The sequence below is a fragment of the Heterocephalus glaber genome, unplaced genomic scaffold (genome assembly GCF_053883595.1).
Source record: "Heterocephalus glaber isolate CG9 unplaced genomic scaffold, H.glaber_assembly_v1.0 deba00000896, whole genome shotgun sequence".
Classification (NCBI taxonomy): Eukaryota; Metazoa; Chordata; class Mammalia; order Rodentia; family Bathyergidae; genus Heterocephalus; species Heterocephalus glaber.
Window position 1 is genome coordinate 8730699 of NW_028258170.1, and position 15682 is coordinate 8746380.

The following is a 15682-nucleotide window of genomic DNA, read 5'->3' on the forward strand; positions in this document are numbered from 1 at the left end:
TCCCAGTGTGCTTTGGACATAATCAATATTATGGTTCTCTGCAAGCATTACATAATTTGGTTTTCAAATACCATGTGGCCCAAGTGCATAATAACTTTATATTTGTTTACATAAATCCAGTGACTCAAAATAATACAGAAATGACCTTCTTTAATAAAGAAATGATCTTTTTGTCTTATATCCATATTTGTTGCTACTTAAGGGAAGATTATTTTCAGCATACCTTGTAATTATTTTTCAATATTATCAATTTTTATTTTAAAATGAAGGCAATTGAATCTTTTGGCCTGTTAGAGTTTTCAAAGTTGCCTAAAGACCAACCAGTTAAATAAACATGGTGTATTCTGCTCTGTTTTGAAGAATTTTAAAAGGTCAATAAAGTAGACTTAAAACTTCATCCATCAATTTATAAAGTAGAATAAAAACAAAAGAAGGTAAATATTTTCAAATGTATGTAAGTAAACCTTCATTTTATTGTTTTTTTCAGACTTGCACAGGATTCACTTGGTACACTTGGAATTCCACACTAGAAAGGCTCAGAGTGGCTTCTTGCCCTTTTCTTTACTTCTATTATAAATTATTGCAGCTTCTCTGTGTTAAACATTTTAGTATATTAGTATGAAAAATAACTGCTAATATGAAAGTAATTATCATTTTTACTTCATAATAAGAATTTCAGGAGACTTTCTTAAGTCTTGAAATAATTTCAGTGAAAGGAATAGAAGGTGATTTCTCAAACTGAGTTAAATGTAACTCTGCTCTACTTTTACAATAGCAACTCCTATGTTAAAACTTCTTTCTCTCTACAGAGCATGTTTTTCAGCCTGGAAATGCGCAGTGGTTACCTGCATGTGCTCTATGACTTTGGATTCAGCAATGGCCCTGTGCATCTTGAAGACACAATGAAGAAAGCCCAAATTAATGATGCAAAATATCATGAGGTACAATTATTATAGTCTGGGAAGCTTGAGATTTTGTAGTTAGATCTATTGATCTAAACAAGTGTTCAAATTAGATAGATGTAATAGTACTAGATACTTTCACTTCTAAAGAACAACTGAAAGATCCTCACCTGCTCAACCCCAGGAAAATATTTGCTTAAAAAAGAGTGGATGGTTCTGTCCTATTGAAATTTCTACTAAAAGATTCACTGGAGGCCCAGGGATTTAGGTCAGTGGTTCTGCCATCTGTCTCGCAAGCACGAGGTCCTGAGTTCGATCCCCAGTACCAAAAAAAAGATTCACTGGACAATTCCTAAGAATTACTTAATTGGCCAAAAAACTACTGTTAATCTTAAATATCTGGATTACAATAGAACTCTTACAGAACCTAATACATTTTGAACATGTTAGAATGTAAATACAAAGCCATTTATTCACTTATTCTTTGAAACACTCTAAATTGAAAAGTAGATAGAAGTAAACACAGAATTTCCTTTAACCGGTTATATAGAATTTAGAAAACACTAGTATTGCTTATGAAGACAGCTCAAGAAGGATACTTTTTAGTCTTCAATGAGATCTGCAGTCTGCTGAAAATATTCCTCATGTATTTTCATTAACAACTATTTTGTGTATACAATTTAAAGAAACATGTAAAAGGTTTAATATCTTTTAAATCGAACCAAAATGTAGGAAGTAGAAAGCTATATTGCCCTTTTTAGGTCAAAGTCCATAGCCTTCTTGAGGATAGATTACAGGAAAGGAAGCCTTTAACTATTTCTCTAACAGATCCATTGGAGTTGTTCACCATGTCACCAAAAAACGGCACCTGGTGTCTGCAATCTGGAATCCAGAAGGAGCCTGCTTAACCATACAATAGTGGTTGCTAGGGTTTAGAGTTTAGGAAAAATGAACAGTTGGTGTTCAAGGGTATAAAACTTTAATTATGCTAGAAAAATAAGTTCTAGAGATTTGATGAATAGCATAGTGCCTATAGTTAACAGTAATTCAAAATTTGTTGCTGGGGTGTAGCTTAGTGGTAGAACAAGTACTTGTCTTGCATGTGTGAGACCCTGGTTTTATCCCCAGCACCTCAAATATTTCCTAAGAGTGTAAAGTTCGTATTTAGCATGCTTAACACATGCACACATATACACACATACAATATACAGTACACAAGGAAACTTTGGGAAGTGTTTATATATCTCTTACCTTGATTGTGGTGATCATATGATGGGTGTTTGCTTATATCCAAACTCATCAAATGATATCCATTAAATATGTACATATATTTGCATATCAATTATACCTCAAGCTGTTTTAAAGGAAGAAAATGGCACCTTCTTATAGTTTTTCTCAAATCCCCTTAGAAGAGTGGGAGAAAATAATGGGTCTCAGGGCAAAATTTTGCTTGGGTCTGCTGCTTCTCCAGATAAGCATCTTTCCCCAGGAAATGTGAACTCCTGTGTGTAAAAACAAGAATTTTCATGTCTAGTAATAAGAAAGGAAAATTCATTGTTCATTTTGTGAAAAATAAAGCACAAGGAGATGGAACATCAGAATAATTAAAATACATAGAAGACTTCAGAAAGTTAACTACTAAATAGTTGATCAAGACTTTCTATGTATCCTTTCTCCCAGATCTCAATCATTTACCACAATGACAAGAAAATGATTTTGGTAGTTGACAGAAGACATGTCAAGAGCATGGATAATGAAAAGATGAAAATACCTTTTACAGATATCTATATTGGAGGAGCACCCCCAGAAATCTTGCAATCCAGGTGAGGCGTTTTTATTAAACGGCTGTTCCCAGTGACACACTGTTGTGTACTCAGTAGCTGAGAGATCTCAGCAGCGGGTCGGAGCAACCCTGTTGCTGCTTGGAGTCATGTGCAGAGGCACAGGCACACACAGGCCTGTGGCTCCGGCCCTCTGAAGCCAGTCTCATGGCCTCCATCAATTAGCATTTCTTAGATGCAATTTACAGTTTTCTTTAGTTGCTGCTTTACTCTTAGAACATAGTCTGTTGCAATACTTCTCTTCAATTAGAAAAAGAGCAAACCTGTACTGAGTGAAGACAAAACAGCATTGCGTACCTTTACTTTTGTTTTAGTATTAATTTAAACTTATTTTGAAGTTCCACTAGCATTGGAGGGTATAGAGATTTTTGAGGTTATGCAGGTAGTTGTGGATTATGCACAATGAAATATTATTCTGGTGTATTCAAAACTTCAGCTGTCTTATTGTAGTCAATTCATAGAATCAGAGACCCTTTAAGGGTCTTAGAGGCATGGTTAAATATCACATTTTTTCTAATATCAGAAATCTAAAATATAAATAAATGATAGGAAACTAGAAGGCAGATTCTTGGAGATGGAAAGGGACATCAGAGAGGGTAGAATAAAGGAAGAGAGCATTAAACCAATTGAAATAATTAAGATATGTTATACCATATAGCAATTCCTCATCATCATTCTGTATTACAAATATGCAATAAATAATTAAATAAACAAACCAACTGAGAGGCAACTTTAAGATAATCTAGTGCAGTGGTTCTCATTAGAATAGTCTGGAGAGCTCTTACAAATACCGTTGTCCATGACCACCCTCCAGATATTCTATTCTGTATTAAGGTCTCAATATAAAAAAGGAAAAAACTCCCCACGTCAGGGAATTCTACTGTCCAAACAAGTTTAAAATTGCTGTTAGAGCCCTACCTCATCCACTACAAAATACCCCTCTCCAGTAGCCCTCACATCCTTTGAATACATTTAATAATGTAGGTATGATTGCCTTACAAGACAAAAAAAATTTAATTTTAACTACTTTATTCATTACAAAGTCTTACTCTCTTGATTCAAAGCCAATGCCACCCTCCTCCCATGTGAAATGCTTTATATTTTTTAAAGGCTCCCTATACTTCCTTTCCAAACTAACACCCTCTGCCATCCTTCTGCCATCTCACGTGGGATGTCAGCCATTATGTTTGCTTATTAGACGCACTCCAGTCTATCAGTGACCACAGTCCTTCACGGTTGATCTGACAGAGCAGAACATGGCAGAACTGTTAGTTTGGCCACTGTTCATCTAAAACACATTTGGCCAAAACCAATTTCATATTCATTTAATATCCAGTTACATGTTCTTGGGCATCTCCCAGGTACCAAGCATAATGAATACAACCATTACAGTACTGAGCAGAATGCCATCACTCCTGTTAAGGATAAAGAATTTCTTACTTTTCTATTAATCCAGCAGCCCAACTTTTACTAGTGATTCCTCCAGTCCTAGTTAATAACAGTGTGCTCTGCACATAAGGCCAAGTGGATTAGTTAAAGTTCAAAGACCTGAGTTCAAATCCTAACTCACTACTGGTTACATGAGACAATAATTTATTTTCTAATTCCTATATTGATATTATTGACCTACAATATATCAGTTTCTTATGGCTCAAAATAATAATCACCTATGAAAGGGAAATAATAGCATCTCCATCTTTCTCACCGAATTGTTATAATGATAAATGCAATAATAAAAGTTAAAAGATTTTTGAAATTATGAAGAAGTAATAAGTTGTCTTGAGTCAGAACAAAACTCTTCTGTAGGAAAAGACTAGGCATTGCTGTTTTCTTATCAAAGAAGCATGAGAATATGAATATGAATGATTGTAAAACTACTACAAATAAACTCAGATCCCAAAGCTTTCGTATGCAGACTAAAAATCATCATCACAATCGTTATGACTTTCTCAGTGGAGACTGATTTTCTTTTCCAGGACTCTTAGAGGATACCTTCCCTTAGATATCAACTTCAGAGGGTGTATGAAGGGTTTCCAGTTCCAAAAGAAAGATTTCAATTTACTAGAGCAGAAAGAAACCTTAGGAGTTGGCTATGGGTGCCCAGAAGACTCTCTTGTAAGTATCATTCATCAAAAGCTTTCAAATAAGTAGACATAAAGCTCTCAAAAGCTGGAAAAGCCCCTTTCAGCTTTTCTATAATCCTTGGTGCATCTTGGGTTCCTTTCTGCCACCAGCAGAAAGAAGAATCATTAAGCAAGAAAGGGCTGTGGGGCTGCTCCGTGACTTGTGCCATTGCCTCAGTTTGCCTCAGGTGGGCCATCAGAGCCTGAGAGGCAGATGAGCACCATCAGTCACTCGGGGTGGAGGGAGTGGAGAAGCTAAAACCACGTGTGTTAGAAAAATACTGAAGGAAGGCTGGACATGCCTGAATTCCAGCATAGAGCAGAAGTCAAAACATAAACTATTTACATAGAAACTAAGGCCCTTTGTGTATGAGAAATCGACATTATAAACATTTGTTAATTATCAAAACCACTATATTGACTTTTTATCACACAGATATCTCGTAGAGCATATTTCAATGGACAGAGTTTCATTGCTTCAACCCAGAAAATATCTTTCTTTGATGGCTTCGAAGGAGGCTTTAATTTCCGAACATTACAGCCAAACGGGTTACTATTTTATTATGCTTCAGGGGTAAGTGTTTGCTTCACCTGAGGAAATTTCTTGTGATAATCATTTTTTCTACTAAAATAATTCTATGCATACTAAATATGATTTCCAATTTCGATTTTGACTCACTCCTACACTAACAAAATGACTCATTTCAAACTCTTTAGCAAATATATTCATTGTACATCTGGAGTTTGTTTTTCTCAACATTCCTAATTTATTTTTTTATTAGTATTGGTTTGTACTACATAATAATTACATTCATTTTGGGGAATTGGTACATACACATATCATATCTTGATCATTTTTACTTTCTTTCCTCACCCATCTTCCTCTCTCTCCATTTCTTTCACTTTTTTCTTCAATTTTTACTGTTTTATTGGTATATGTTTGCATTGTGTAATGATTATATTTCCCATGGGGAGCTGGTACATGTGCACAACACATCTCAATTCTTTTCTCATCTCCTTTTGCTTCCTTCCCTTCCTTCTCTCTCCATCTTTTGATCTCTTCCCCTTTGAAAAAAGATATCTATGCTCCCTATTATCTATCTTTAATTTTTCTCTTTATTTATATTTTGGGTTTCTCATATTAGAAAAACCATGTGATATTTAAGCTTGTGTGTTTGATTTACTTCACTTAACATCATGGTCTTAAGGTGCATCCATTTTCCTATAAATGACTTGTTTCTCCTTCTTTATGGCAGAGTAGCACTCCATTGTGTATAAATGCCACATTTTCTTTATCCATTCACCTGTTGATGGGCATATAGGTCATCTCCAAGATTTAACTATTATGAATTGTGCGGCTATAAACATGAATGTTAATGTACTGTAATATAATACCTTTCACCCTTTCAGGAAGACATGTAGAAGGGGAATGGCTGAGTCAAATGGCATTTGTAGTTTTAGTTTTTTGAGGAATTTCCATAATTTTTGTACTAATTTACATTTCCACCAACAATATAGAAGAGTTCCTACAATGGACAAGAGTTCTTACAATTTAGAAGAGTCCTTGTAATTTCTTAACCTGGGATTCATAGGCTCACCTCTCACAGGATTCAAGGGAATCTGTGATCTTGAATGGGAAAAAATGAGATCTTTATTTTTTCTATCTGAAATTTATCATTTTCTTCAATTATGAAGGTGGCAGCACACCACAGTTATATTAACAGTACCTATGACTTTGTCATTTAAAGAAACACAAATATATTTCATTTCACATTACAATTGTCACAAATATCTGAAAATGTCATTTTTGCTCATTTCTACTTCCAAATTATAGAAGTTATTACATCTTCTACTAGATCTTACTAATGCCTTAATAAAGAAGTGCACATTACTATATCACAGATGTATTGTCTTAGTATTTTGAAAACTACATCAGTTTAACTGGAGTCATCCCTGTGCCTAAATATATTGCCTTACATGTTTATAAATATTATTTTATGAAAGGGTCCGCATGTATCACCAAACTGCCAAAAGCATCCATGGCACACGTGCGTGCGGCAGCCCCCCCCAAAAAAACACATATTAAGGATGTCTGTATGTGAAGAACATACATGCAATTTAATTTATAAGAAAAACTTAAATATCTCTCTGTTCTCGGATTTGCTGTAAAACATTTTATTGTGGCTTATAAAGATGTTATTTTAAGAGTAGATTAAACCTTTGTAGAGGAAGATACAGCTGATGTATCTCTGAAAAGGTCATCACCACTATATACACTGGTGGGCCAGCCCATAATATAATTTCTGAACGCAGCTTTTACTTTTCATATTTATTACCCTTCTCTGTCAAATTTACATCCAGTTTAATTTAAATCAGTAGCATCTATGAGAATTAACCCAAAGCATTTTGTAGGACTTCTGCCCACAAATCTACCTCAGATGACCCAGGTTAGTTAAATAACATTTCTGGCCACAAAAAGTAGTCATTTTGGATAGAACTCAAGTTGTCATTTGCCAATGTCTTAAGATGAGCAATAAACAAATTCAGAAAAAGAAGTAACTCATGCTTTTTTTTTTTTTCTTTTTGGTACTGGGGATCAAACTCGGTACCTTGCGCTTTTGAGGCAGGTGGCGGCACCACTGAGCTAAATCCGTCTTGCTTTTGAGCCATCAACTCGTGCTTTTTGAAATCTCCTTTCTGTCTCTCTGGACGAAGACATGAAGCATTCTCAAAAACCCACCTAATGGACTGGGAATTTAGCTCAGTGGTTCTGCCCCTTGCCTCGCAAGCGCAAGGTCCCAAGTTCAAACTCTGAACCAAAACAAATAAACCTCTTAATAATACAAATAATACAAATAATAAACAAATTAACTCTTACCTCTCCATCTAGCTACAGATTCAAATATTTTCTTTTCAGAAGGCATCAATGAGACTGATAGATAGAAATTCCCGAAGTAGAAAGTAATTGAGACTGGAACAACTCTCAGCATGAGAAAAATCACCAAAAAATTTCAGTTCAAAATATAGGAGTATCTTTTTCCATTAAAACGTATAATTTTATAAATAACACCAATACAAGCAAACCGGGCTTTTTGTTGTTGTTGTTGTTCATAGAAATTATTTACAAGCAAATTTCCTGCACATTGCATTCCTTTAAGCGATACTATTAAGTAAATGTTGAAACTGTGTCCGTTTGGACCCCTGGACTCCCTACTGAACCCCTCCACTCGCATTTCAGTCGGACGCATTTTGCATCTCCCTGGACAACGGTACCGTAGTCATGGACATAAAGGGAGTCAAGGTTCAGTCGTCAGATAAGCAGTACAACGACGGGCTGTCCCACTGCATCATCACCTCTGTCTCGCCTACCAGGTACTGCTCCTGCCTTACGTTCTTCCCTTCATACCTTCATTTGTAGGCCATAATTCGGTCCAATGCCATTATGAATAATTGGTTATTCTCTTGCTTCTCTGATATTTTTAAAATGGTAGAAAGAATGACTTATCTTCTTTTTAAAAATTGGAGGGCTGGAGGGCCGGGGATTTAGCTCAGTGGTTACGGTGCCTGCCTTGCAAGCGCAAGGTCCCGAGTTCAATCTCCGGTACCAAAAAAAAAAAAAAAAATTGGAGGGCTGGAAATGTAGCTCAGTGATACATGGTTTGCCTCAAAAACATGAGGCCCAACATTCCGACCTTAGCACTAAAATAATTGCTCTTAATTTTCAAGATGTCCCCAGAAAAATCACCCTAAAGTTATTTAACAGAAATGCAGGAAATTTTTTTCAAAAAAACCAACCATTTGTGGGCCTTTTCTAGACTCCGTTTCCAACAGAGTAAAAATCATCCAGTGTGCTTTGTAAAGAAAAATGGTCTCCCAGAAATGTGTTTAAGTGATCACCATGAGGTATGTTCATTTTTCTCCACCAAAAAAATAATGTGGATAACTTGTCATCTGGCCTTCTTGCTCTAGGAGTTTAAATTCCAATCTTGACCTGAAGGATCTTTTTCATATGTGGAAATATTCAGCCACCCTGGGCCTCTGTCTCTTAGATAACCGGCTGTTCCATTTCAGTTACATGAGAAAACCTGCTTATCCAACCTAGAGTGGAGCTCAAGGTAAAATGGTATCTGTGTGCTATATAAAGAGGTTTTCTTTTGCAGATATGAACTGGTGGTAGACAAAAGCAGACTTGGAAGTAAGAATCCTACCAAAGGGAAAGCAGAACAGAATCAAGCAGGTGAAAAGAAGTTTTACTTCGGTGGCTCACCCATCAGTCCCCAGTATGCCAATTTCACTGGCTGTATAAGTAACGCCTACTTTACCAGGTATAATATTTTTATTATCAATGAATTTATGTGATTGAGAAAGAAGCTCAAGCCAGTAGTAAAAATAATAATATTAGAGAGTAATAAATAAAAGCTTATATGGGCTTGTGCAACTAACATGTTGGGGTTTGTGTGTAGGTTTTTTGCTTTTGTATGACTGTGACCAAAAAACCCTCCATTTCTTCACCTGCAAATTGCAGATAACAATAGTACCTGTTTGGTGAACTTGTTATAAGGAATAAGTGAATAAATGCAGACAGCATCTTGAACAGCACAACAAGCTATACAGCAAGCTATAAATATTAGACGTAATTATTTTTGTACCTATTATTAATGGTATACCATAATCTTTCTTCAAAGTTTAAGAAAGTCTTCTTAATTTAATGTATGACTTTAAAAAAAGCCATTAAGCTAGGGCCAGGAATTTAGCTCAGTGGCTCCGTGCCTGCCTCGCAAGCACAAGGTCCTGAGTTCGATCCCCAGTACCACAAAAAAAAAAAAGCCATTAAGCTGAGACTCCAACAAAGATAATAAGGACTCCTTAAAAACAGGAACAAGCAAGGGAAGAATTTAATAGACTAAGAAACACATAGGTGGTCCCAGGCACCAGGGAAAAGATGTTTATCACTCAGGATGTGTGCACCAAGTACAGTGTTCTTAATTAATTGTTTGGATGATAATTTCAAGGATCTAGTTAAGATGACAGGTAAAGACCCATCCACACACACACACACACACACACACACCTACACACCTTACTTGCCAAAGTTCTTTGGCTTAGTTTTCATCATATAATTCTGAACAATATTTTTAAAGTTATTTTTCGTTTTCTTATAAACACAGGCTGGACAGAGATGTGGAGGTGGAGGACTTCCAGCGGTATGCTGAGAAGGTCCACGCTTCTCTTTATGAGTGTCCCATTGAGTCTTCACCATTGTTTCTCCTTCACAAAAAAGGAAAAAATTCTTCAAGGCCCAAACCAAATCAGAGTAAAAAGGTAAAAGATCATACTGTGTGACTTTCCCACTTGCCCCCATATTCCAAAGCACACAATTCTAGACATAGTCGCTTTGTAGATTTTACTCCACTTTACAGCTGTGCATGCATGAAAGGCAGGATTCATGCAGTGTTGGCTACTCCAGTTTATCAACTTTGTTATACCCATTCTTGTTCTCACAGACACCCTTTGAATCAAATGCTTACTCATATTTCCAATTATTTTTCATTAAAATTTTTCTTAACAAATTGTATATACGATATTTATTGCTTAGTACTATAATTCTCTAGTATCATTTGATTTCATGCCACAATCTCAGGCTTTTGTCACAGACATGGAATTTATTAAAGTTTGTTACCCTTGTTTCTTCCTCCTTCCTTGACCTTTCATTCAACCACTCACGTGCATAGGTCTGTGACATCAACTAGACCTGTGTCATTGTCAAAATCTTTAGTTCTACAGCTCCATTCTCAGACTACTCTTCTTTCCCCTTCATTCACTCTTAGCATGCATGCTATTTGCCTTTATTACAATGAAACCCCTGATCCTTTCTCACTCTTTCAGTCTAACATCCCATCCCTTTCCTATTCCGGTTCTAGCAGTGCACTCGGCTCGCAGGGCTCCCATCCTGGCCCAAGCCAACATCATCTCTGGGCGTTACTGTAATAGCCTCCAAACAAGTTGCTGTTTCCCTGAGAGTCTATTCTCAGCACAATGCCCAGCCCTTATAAACATCACTCCGCTAATCAAAGTGGCCCACCCACTGCACTCAGTGAAAGCCCACAGCCTCACAGTTCATGAGAGGCCCTACGAGCCCCAGGCCTCTTCTCTCTCCGAGTTCATCTCTCCACATGCTCACCCCACACATTCTCCCCACAGAGCCTCCTGACAATCACTAAAATAGGCCTAATGCAGTCGCAACCTTAGGGTCTTTAGTCAAGCTTTCCTTCTCCCTGGACCACCCCTCATCAAATATCTACATAGACAACTTTTCCTCCTTCTGGGATCAGTCAACTTTCATCTGCTCAAAGAGACCAACCTTGACCACCTATCTGATACTTCAGTTTGTGTCCTGCCTTCTGCTTCCTATTAGTACTAAGTCTTTTTCACTTTTATTCTAGTAGTTTTTTTCCATAATGAAAAATGGAGCTACCAAGCTTAATGTAACTACATTAAACCACAGAAAGCTAGCTACCAAAAAAAAAAAAACCTGTTAGCCTCTGGCTTTGGATTATAATTCTTTATTTTCATAGTCACTTCCTAATATTCCATTTTATGTGTTTATTATAATTCATTTAACCATTAATAAACTTCCAGTTGTTTCCAGTTTTCTCCTTTTATGGTGAAGGTCCTTGAACATGAATCTTTGAGTATATCGCTGAATAAATCTCTAAGGTAGATTCCAGGAGGTATAATTACTGGATCAAAGCAAATTACTTTCCAAAATAGTAACACTGATTTATACTGGCCTATGGGTACTAGAGAATGCCTGTTTTACCGATTATGTTCCACACTTAAATTTTTAATAGCTTGTTGTTTAAACTTTAAATAGGAAAACTACTTCTCACTTGGTTTATAATGTAGTAATGAGCGCTTATGTACTGTAGTAGATATCAGTACAGAACATATTGGTCAGCTTTCCTCAGTAGAGCAGAGCTGCTGGCTTCATGCAACCAGGAAGCAGAGAAGCAGCGCCACAGAGGAGGGTCCCAGGGACTAGATAGCACCCAAGGCCACGCCTCCACGACCCACCCAGACACACCCAGAGTGCACTTTACTGATCCCTTGGGGGCTCTCAAACCACGCAAATTTCCAGTCCAGCTTTATTGTCACACGGGGTGTCTTGCCAACCAGTCTCTTCTTGTGAGAGTTGATCCTTTAAGGGCCAGGTAAATCTTGTGTCTTAGGTGTGACCTCCACCTGCTGTGGATAGAGATGAGCAGACCAGTGTAGGTCACATGAACCAAGCTGGACTATGAGATTCTCTTCCTAGGAAACACAACCCAGAGAGACTACCCTCAGTTGTAAACCTAAGAATTTTGGTGTTAATCATGCAAAGAAAGAAAGCTGCTTTCTACAAAGAATGAAAAAAGCTGTCCTGCAGAGAAAGCAGAATAAAAGCAGGCACAGTAAGAAACAAAGCTGAACAAAATTAGAAACCTCCAGAAAGGGAATTCCATGATTTTAGTTTTCCTTTTCTCCTGGCCCCTGGTGGTATCCTGCTGTGCTGTTTTATCTTGCATTATGTAAGATACCCCATATCTTTATCACATTGTTCTTTTTTTCTTCAGTAGCTCGACCAGCTTGGCTGCTATCTGATACACATTAAAAAACAATCTTGCTAAGTTGAAATTGGTACAACCAGTGAGATTCCAACTAATGGGCCCCCAGAGAAGAAAAATTACACTGGTTAGATCAGAGTTTAGTGAGGTTGAGTAAGAATCCCCACACAGGCACACATTTTAGGATAGAAAACTAAATTTTTGTATGGTATTGAAGTAATTAAGTTGTAACTTGTCCTTTTGATCATCAAGAGCATAATCCATAAAAGACTTATACTATTTGATTGCTGTCTTAGCTACTTTTCCCGTTGCTGAGACAAAATGCCCAACACCCAGAGTTAAAGGGGGAAAGGTTTACTTCAGCTCACAGTTAGTAGAAGTTTCAGGCTGTAATTGGCTGGCTCCAAGGCAGGGAGGCATGGCAGAGGGGCATCACAGAGGAGAAACAGTCCATGGTACCCACATGGTAGAAAAAGCAAAAAGGGAACATTCACAGAGTCTTTCTGCCCCTTTTATCCAGACTACTGGGAATAGGGTGGTGCCAAACCAATCAGTGTTCTGGTTTAGTAATCACATGCCCTTAACCCCAGCATCACACACTCTAGCTTCCACCTATGATCATGTGAGGCTTTGGGGGGGACATGTAGACACTAGCCATAACAGTTGCCAAATAGAAAGATTCCAGAGTGTTTTCATTTTTGCAGCATATAAGACCCAGCTGCCACCTCGGCTGTATATTCCTCCACTGAGCCAGAGGGAGGGAGGGCCGGTCAATGAGACCCTTGCGCTCCAGATAGCCCCATGCTTTCGGACCCCCTGGAGGCTCACTCGCTATTGCACTCTTCTCATAGCTAAATAGATGCCTTTGTTGAGAAAGAGCAAGATTCTCTCCCCACAACAGGGAGAATAGGGTGCAGCCAGTGTTGAAAAAAAAGTTCACAACTCTTCCCATTCTGTACTTTCACCCCCACCCTCCAGGCCCAGTACAAAGCATTTCCAGCTGGGCCCTTCAGTGGGACAACAGGGATCTTATTTCCTGCTATAAGAGTCTGTTGTGACTGGAACATAGCATGGGTTTATAAGAAATTTCTGAAAGCAAATTAAAGGAAAAGGGCCCCCCTGCAGCCTCACTCCAGCATATTCTGCCTATTCGGGGCTTGAGACTGTGGTAATTATTTAGAAATCAGGGTGTGGACACAAAACTACTGCTAACTCTGTATTTTCTCCATCCAAGGACAAAACCTTGCTTCTGTGGGAGTGAATCAGGTTCTGTGTCCTGGTAACCATGTGAGGGAGGGAAGAGAGAATGGTGGCGGGAAGGTGGGCTTTCCTTTAGGATGAGCCATCTTTGAGCCCTGTCTCCCTTTCTCCATCAGCCACCACCATGAGCGTGGGGCTGCTCTGGTGCAGGGCGTTCTGCCTTACAGTTTGTCTGCCCTCTAACAAACCTGCCCTCTGCCCACTCCATCTGGATTTTAAGGATAATTCTGGAATTTTTTTGCTGACACTGACTTTTATGGAAGTCTTGTCTTCCACAAACATGAGATTAAGGGTCTTATTTTTACTGTTTCATTATACATTATATCTTCCAGAAATTGCACACTGATTTGTTCTGCTAGTAAAATCTTCCTAGATTTCCAGGTCTGCTGTGGATATTAATTTTTTTGAGTGTATTGCTTTATTTCATTTATTTGTTTTGAGACCAGATGTCACTCAATTTCCCAAGGGAGACTGGAACTTGAGATTCCCCCTGCCCCAGACTTCCTGAGTGCTGGAATTATGCTATGGTTGTACGATTGTGTGTATTCAGACATTTCAGTGGGAATTAGGGATAAGGGAAACAAAATGTGTATGTTCATTCAATAATCCTGAACCAGAAGTTATCTTTCACATCTAATCCTATCTCTCATTCTGTCTTCTGCTGCTGAACATTTTCTTTTTATAATCCCTTCTTTTGCTGCAATCTCTGTTTTTAACTGGGTCAGATCTGGCTCCTCCCTGTTTGTAAAGCCTGTATGGCTCTTTATCACCTAAAAACAAAACTCGGTCTCCAGCACATCACCTCAGGTCCTTTCAGTCTGACACCGGCCTGTTTTTCAATTTGCTGCTTATACACCTATTTCTCCAGTTAATTTTTAGATCTTTAGAAAACAGGAATCAATTCTCCCCGTCATATTCCCACCATGCCACCCTTGGAAGGGGGACAAAACACAGATTTCTTTCCCTTTCCCTTCCACCCATCCAATACCCAATAAATATTTTCTTGAATACATTAATAAATATTAAATGCTTGAATTTATTTTCATTTACTTTTATTTTGCTTCAGAAATTAAGACTAGGCCACTGTGGCTGTCCTCACGATCCCCCGCCCTGTGTCCTGCAGGCCACACGTTTACCTTGCTTTTTCCTCTTCTACTAGGCCCGAGCTCATTCTGCAGAACTAGTTTCTCTTGTACTTCACTTTTACTTTTTCAAATAAACTTTGTAAAAAAAAAAAAAAAATTAAGACTAAATTACATGAAATAATAGCCTATAGTTTCACAACTCTAAATTTTAATATGAGTAGTGCAATTTGAAGAGCACAAATGTTTAAAAGTTGTTGTATATTCACTCTGTCACACAAAATTTTGCTACATATCCTATCACCAAAAATGTATTTTGAAGATATTGCTGAATGTCTTAACTTTTTACCCAGCATGTATAAGTAATAACAACATGTGTGCATGTGTGCTAAAGTGATCTTGTTCCTATATGAGGATTTTATTGATTGATTCTCTCTGGGCTATTTTGTTGCCAACTTTCCTATTTTAAATGATAGAGCAATTACTGCTGTAGGTTCAATTTCATGAATGGAAAAAGCACAAATAATAACTATTATTTTATTGTTATTACTAATGGTGAAGACATCAAAAATTAATTTTTGCTGCTAGTGTATATTCTTATCCTTTAATTTGACATATTTCCTATCTTCATAGGGAGGGAAAAGTAAAGATGCACCTTCATGGGACCCGGTTGGCCTGAAATTCCTGGAGCGGAATGCTCCGCGAGAATCTCCCTGCCACCTCTCCAACAGCCCAAGAGCAATAGAGCATGCGTACCAGTACGGAGGGACAGCCAGCAGCCGGCAGGAGTTCGAATACTTGAAAGAAGATTTTGGTGAAAAGTAAAGTAACACACTGTACTTCCAGAAACTTCATGCCATGCTCTACCCC

General features: G+C 37.8%; 1 protein-coding gene and 1 long non-coding RNA gene across 3 annotated transcripts in view; one reads left to right on the top strand and one right to left on the bottom strand.

Annotated features, from left to right (window-relative positions):
* Positions 1 to 15682, top strand: part of Lama4 (laminin subunit alpha 4) — a 149643-nt gene that overhangs the window by 112304 nt on the left and 21657 nt on the right. For both annotated transcript variants that reach the window (XM_087207925.1, XM_087207926.1), the window contains exons 24-31: positions 810 to 941; positions 2583 to 2725; positions 4720 to 4858; positions 5303 to 5440; positions 8105 to 8238; positions 9027 to 9191; positions 10035 to 10188; positions 15446 to 15633. In XM_087207925.1, coding sequence (XP_087064051.1) covers positions 810 to 941; positions 2583 to 2725; positions 4720 to 4858; positions 5303 to 5440; positions 8105 to 8238; positions 9027 to 9191; positions 10035 to 10188; positions 15446 to 15633 — 1193 coding nt within the window. The remainder of the gene's footprint in view (positions 1 to 809; positions 942 to 2582; positions 2726 to 4719; positions 4859 to 5302; positions 5441 to 8104; positions 8239 to 9026; positions 9192 to 10034; positions 10189 to 15445; positions 15634 to 15682) is intronic.
* On the bottom strand, positions 11998 to 13278 carry LOC147828905 (uncharacterized). Its single transcript, XR_015450025.1, has 2 exons — positions 12839 to 13278; positions 11998 to 12177 (listed from the first exon to the last, which is right to left on the bottom strand). It is a non-coding gene; the product is annotated as an uncharacterized LOC147828905 (long non-coding RNA).